At 40.2% G+C, this 5340-nt stretch overlaps 1 protein-coding gene across 4 annotated transcripts in view; it reads right to left on the bottom strand.

Moving 5' to 3' along the window:
* Nucleotides 1-4729, bottom strand: part of erbb3a (erb-b2 receptor tyrosine kinase 3a) — a 21551-nt gene extending 16822 nt beyond the window's left edge. For all 4 annotated transcript variants that reach the window (XM_083938465.1, XM_083938464.1, XM_083938463.1 and 1 more), the window contains exon 1: nt 4381-4729. In XM_083938465.1, the coding sequence (XP_083794591.1) occupies nt 4381-4468 (88 nt within the window). In that variant the 5' untranslated portion in view covers nt 4469-4729. The remainder of the gene's footprint in view (nt 1-4380) is intronic.
* Between the last annotated feature and the right edge of the window lie 611 nt (nt 4730-5340).

A 5340-nucleotide genomic window follows, 5' to 3' on the forward strand; every position in this document is an offset into this window, starting at 1 on the left:
CAGTTCACTGAAATCACAAAAACACAAATACATTTCCCCCCTGCATGTGTCTCGACATGCAGATTATGTTAGTTTTATTTAGTGTGGAAAGTCCTGCCGCCACTGCAATACAACAGAGGTGAAAGGAATTTTGTTACTCAGTGTTACTCATAATAGTGGCATCTGTGTTTGTTCCTGGGAAGACACATTACTTTTTGTCATTTTTAAAATTTTGTTAAGCAACACAAACACAACTCATGTTCAGTGTTTCTGGAGTGGAGGCAGGTATGTTTTTGTGTAATCTGGTTGAACTCACTCTTTAAAGGGGATCTCCATTAAGATCGGTGAACTCCTCAAGAGGAGTACTACTCAGCCTTTGAAAGCAGTTGTGTAATGTTGATTGTGTGTCTGTCGGGAGATTTTTAAAGTCTGAGAAAATATGCTATGTCATATGGGTAATCTGGATTTAAGGAGGATAAACATCTTTAACAGAAACTGATTCAATTTGGGGGCACAGAGTTCAACAGACCTGAGCATTTACTTGGCAGACAGGGTCTAAAAACTTCCATTTATTCCAGTTTCTAGTCTTGCTGGCATTTTAATGTATCACATCCTGGTTTATTAATGAGTGAAACCTGATACAAACAGTGGATAGATCCTTTTTAATTCGTTGAATCAGCTGTATCTTAAAGAAACAGTTCAACATTTGGGGAAATGTGATAATGTGCTTTCTTCTCCAGAGTGAGATGAGAAGATTGATGCTATACTTTGACATCAGTCAGTCATATATGAAGCACCCTGTATCAGTATGAGACACTGAGGGGGAGAGGCGTCAAAAGTGGCAGTTAATCTCCGAAGGCTAGAGGGCCAAGCCTACACCCAGAAACGTCCCTGTCCACCTCCAAATAAGAAGCAAACAGAAAATCCAGGCAGGAGGCAGGTCTCTGCAGATACAGACACCACCACACTTCACTTAAGTGGTTTGTATTTGGTTATACATTGTTTTTCAGGATAAAACTAAATATTGTACCTTTAAGAGAAGTGTTTTTTGAGCTTGAACCATAAGGACTCTGCTAAAGCTGTTTTGACCCTATCTTTTTAAATCTTTTTCTTGACAGGACAACAGGTATGTTTAGCATTCACAACTGTGCATGCTGTATGTTTCTTTATATTAGATTCCCCGGTTTGATCCATGTCACAATGACTAATTTGCTTTCAGAAACTGAGCTCATTAAAAGCCATCCAATAGTAACGGTGTATGAGTTGCTCAAGGGTGAAGCTCTTTATCTACCCCACCTCAGTTAAGCTATCAGTGGACGACTTGTTGCTGTTGACTCTACCGTTTGAATAGCCTGTTGGGAAATACTCGTGAACATCTGTGCACGTACGTTCAAGAACCTTCCACACGCCACAGTATGTACAATATGCAAACAGCTGAAGCACAACCCACTCTAAAGGGGGAAAAACCGGTGTGCACACATGCAGTACAGTGTGACAAAATGTTATGTCGGCCCCGCAGACAATGCACAAGCTGCAGCTGGGGAAGCTGAAAATCTCAACAGGGCGAGTGGGTTTTTTCTGTCAAAGGAGGACTTTCAGTGTTGGCAGATGGATGATGGAGAAAAAAGGGATGGGGTGGATGGTTCAGAGTCAATACACACACACATGAACACGTACAGATGCACACAATGGCCCTATTTTGAAAGAGCGCAAAACAAGTGTCGTAGTGCATCAAGATGTTTATGTCTGCACTGACACTTTATTCTCTCTGTGTCTCCCCACTCTTTTCTGCATTTCTTTCATATACTGCACAGCACATGAACCCAATGCAAAATGGTCTCATTGTCCTCTGCACCACAGTGTAACCTAACACATGACGAAAACATAACAGATCGGGTTCAGTTGTTTCATTCGTCTGCTACCAGGGTTTCAAAAAGAAGAGAGGAAGAGAAAGAAAAGAAAAGAAAAGAGGGAGGAGGAGATAAACAAGCTCAATAAAGCGGTTGAGACGATGACTGAGGTAAACAGAAACTTGGCACAGGATGTGCCAGAGATTACTGCATACCTAACAAATGAGCATGCATGCGCACACACACACACACACACGCACACGCACACGCACACGCACACAAACACACACACACACACACACACATTTGCATGCTCGCAAACCCAAAGACAGACACCTGATCACATGAAATATTTAATTTAGTGGTGCATTCACAGGTTCACAACCAGAGGCTGCGTTTCTTGTCCGCGTCCCCAACATACAGAGCTGCTCAAACTTAAGTGAACAGACTGAAGCAGATGCAGAGAGTTGCTTAATATCATGCTTTCTCTGGCAACAGGAGCAGCAACATATTTGCTTTTTGACACATCAGTTATTTGTATCTCACACCTGAATTAAAGTGCAGGTTTAATTTAAAGATGCACTTCCTATTGTTGTTTACGTGAAAAACATCAAATGCTGTTTTATAGGCCTACACTTTTGAGTTGAGCCCCCTGATACATCACATATCTAGATTAAGAAATATGTTATTTCCATGGCCTATAGGAAGTTTCAATCAATATTAGCGAACATTGAGCTACTTTCTCTCAAATCCAGAAACCAGAGCAGTAAATCTCTAACTTGTAATGGTATCGAGTAGGAAGTCTGGAGCTGCTCCAAACAATGAATGGAGACTGATTTTGTTTTCTTTTTCAAGCCCAAATGAGCTTTATCTATTGTTCTGTTGTCAGCTGTGAGACATAAACGCAGAACATTCCTGTAACATCTTTTAAACTTCATCGTCTGTGGAGTAACTCCACACTTTATACTTGATGACACAACAAATTTGAGTTTTAGCACTCTAATGCCGCTGACCATATGAATTTTTAAAATGGGTGTGGTTCCCTTTAAGATGTGACACATTAGACTGACTGGAGACAACCTGTGTTGTTTGTTAACAACATGACTGTGTTTGTGTAATGTGTGCCTCTCTTTGTATATAAACTGATTTTTTTTTCTAATAATCAAACACACAGTTCCTTCAGACACACGACAAAACTATATATATATATATATATATATATATATATATGCATATATATATATATATATATATATATATATATTATTTATTATGGCTGGCCATTTGAGCTTATATATTACAACTGATATGTTCATACAAAGTGTGGCATACAGGTCCACCTTACTCCATCAACATGCTGGTTACTGCGCAACAACATCCTGCGCAACAACCGCTGAAGAGCAGAACTGGTAACAGAAAATGACATCAAAATATACTTATATTATAATATACTTGATATACTGAAATTCTTGAAAAGGTCTTTAGTTTATTTCTAAGGGCTCGACCAGGAAAACGAAAAAAGAAATGTCTCAATCCCGAGGTTTGCATCAATGCTCTTTAATACAAATAAAGTCTAATGAAACATTAACACCAAGTTAACTAAGTGTATTTTGTGAATTTAAGAATGTATTTACTGCAGAAACTCTCCAAATCAAATGTTCCTTCTCATGTGATCAAGCTGCTTTAATTCATACTGGTGTTTTTTGTTGATTTAGGTGCAAGAGGCTCTGTCACCTGAGCATCAGCTGCCAAAAGATCGATGATCTGTTCACATTGTTTTTCTCAAACTCATTTCACCTGTGAACCGGTGACCGCAACAAGAGCACGAGGTCAAAGTTCACTGAGATTCAAATCACAACTCTTTCTCTGCCTCAAACACGCCACGACCCTCAGTGCTGGAAAGTAACTGAGTATATTTACTCCAGTACAATTTTGACATATGAGGATTTCCATCTAAAGCTACTTTCTACTTTTTTTCTATACATTTCGCTTTGCACTTTTTACGTCACTACATTTATCGGAGCAATCGTAGAAACTAGAGCTTCAACATTCTGCTGCTCATTATTTTCACACTACTACTTTTATTGAACTAATACATCTGAATAATATCCCCACAACTGACTATACTTAGAAAATGGAGATTAAGATACGAGAGATTTCTTTTTTCCACTTTAAAGATCTTGCGCTGACTGCGGTTGTCAGTCAACAGGCGGTGTAGGGTTGGGCTCCTATGTCGCAAAGCTGTGAAACAATTGAGACAAACATGATAAAGCACACAGAGTCGTGGGAGAGGTGCAGGTGACTCACAGCAAACAAGTTTTACGTGTGCGGAACAGGTTCTCATGTCTGCGGTTTGTGAGGTAGGACAGGTGTTTTTCTATCAGAGCACCTCCTGGAGTAAAAGCAGCTCTAATCCAGGTGTTGAGAGGGATTTGTTCAATATATCCTGGGATACGTGTGTGTGTGTGTGTGTGTGTGTGTGTGTGTGTGTGTGTGTGTGTGTGTGTGTGTGTGTGTGTGTGTGTGTGTGTGTGTGTGTGTGTGAGCCCACCTCCTTGTGTCTGCGCGCTGCAGAGTTGGAAAGCACACAGCAGCAGCACGCACAGCACCTGCTGCACCTTCCTCATGAGTAGGGTCATCCTCACTCAAATGTCCCAGCTGGTGGCGTTTTAAACAAACATTTCCATCACATTCATAAGAAGAAGTTTGTCCTTTTCTCATTAAAAATTGTTCGTTTCAATCCGAAAGAGTCCATTAAAAAACTGTTGCGTTGATGCAGATTGTCTTTCTTGTTCCTTTCCCTCGTGTTTAAATGAAGAAGTAAATCCGCCCTGTAGTGAAAACCTGTTTGTGTTTTAGCTGCTTGACTTTTAACCGAGCCGTAACTTTAACCAGCCGTCCGCTCCGGCCCGTGTGAGAGGAATCACTGCAGCTCCGTGATTGGAGCGCAGCGCGGAGCCAATCAGCGGCGGGAGCGTCTGTTTCTCTGGCACTGATTTATCTGGGCGGGCCATGCCTGCAGCCACAGGACGTTAAACAACCTGGAAGCCCGACGCAAACCTTGAAAACGCATGGAAAGATAGTAATCAATAAGTTTCGTTTCCACACATCCAGATAGGAAAATATAAAGGTGCTTTTTTCCCCAGGAAGCTCGTGGATGGATGCATTCAGGGACAGAGGTCACAAAAAATACCCCCTATTTAGTTTATGTTTATTGATCAAAGTTTTTTCTTTGTAAAATAAAAATAATTGTACATACATCACTTAGATGTGGAAGCTTTGGATGTTATAGTGCACACAGTGACTCTGCGGTGTTTGCACTAACGTTAGTTATTCATTTAACTTTTCAAAAGTTAGCCTAGAAAGTCCTTCACAGTAAAATAATCAAATGTTAAACAGACAGGACAATGATAGATAAGCAACAAACATTTATAACATTTAAAGAAACAGTTTTATTCGTGGTCGAGAGAGAAATTATTTGTTCCAAATGTACAAACAGGAAAAATACTTG

Source organism: Echiichthys vipera (assembly GCF_963691815.1).
Source record: "Echiichthys vipera genome assembly, chromosome: X".
Lineage (NCBI taxonomy): Eukaryota > Metazoa > Chordata > Actinopteri > Perciformes > Trachinidae > Echiichthys > Echiichthys vipera.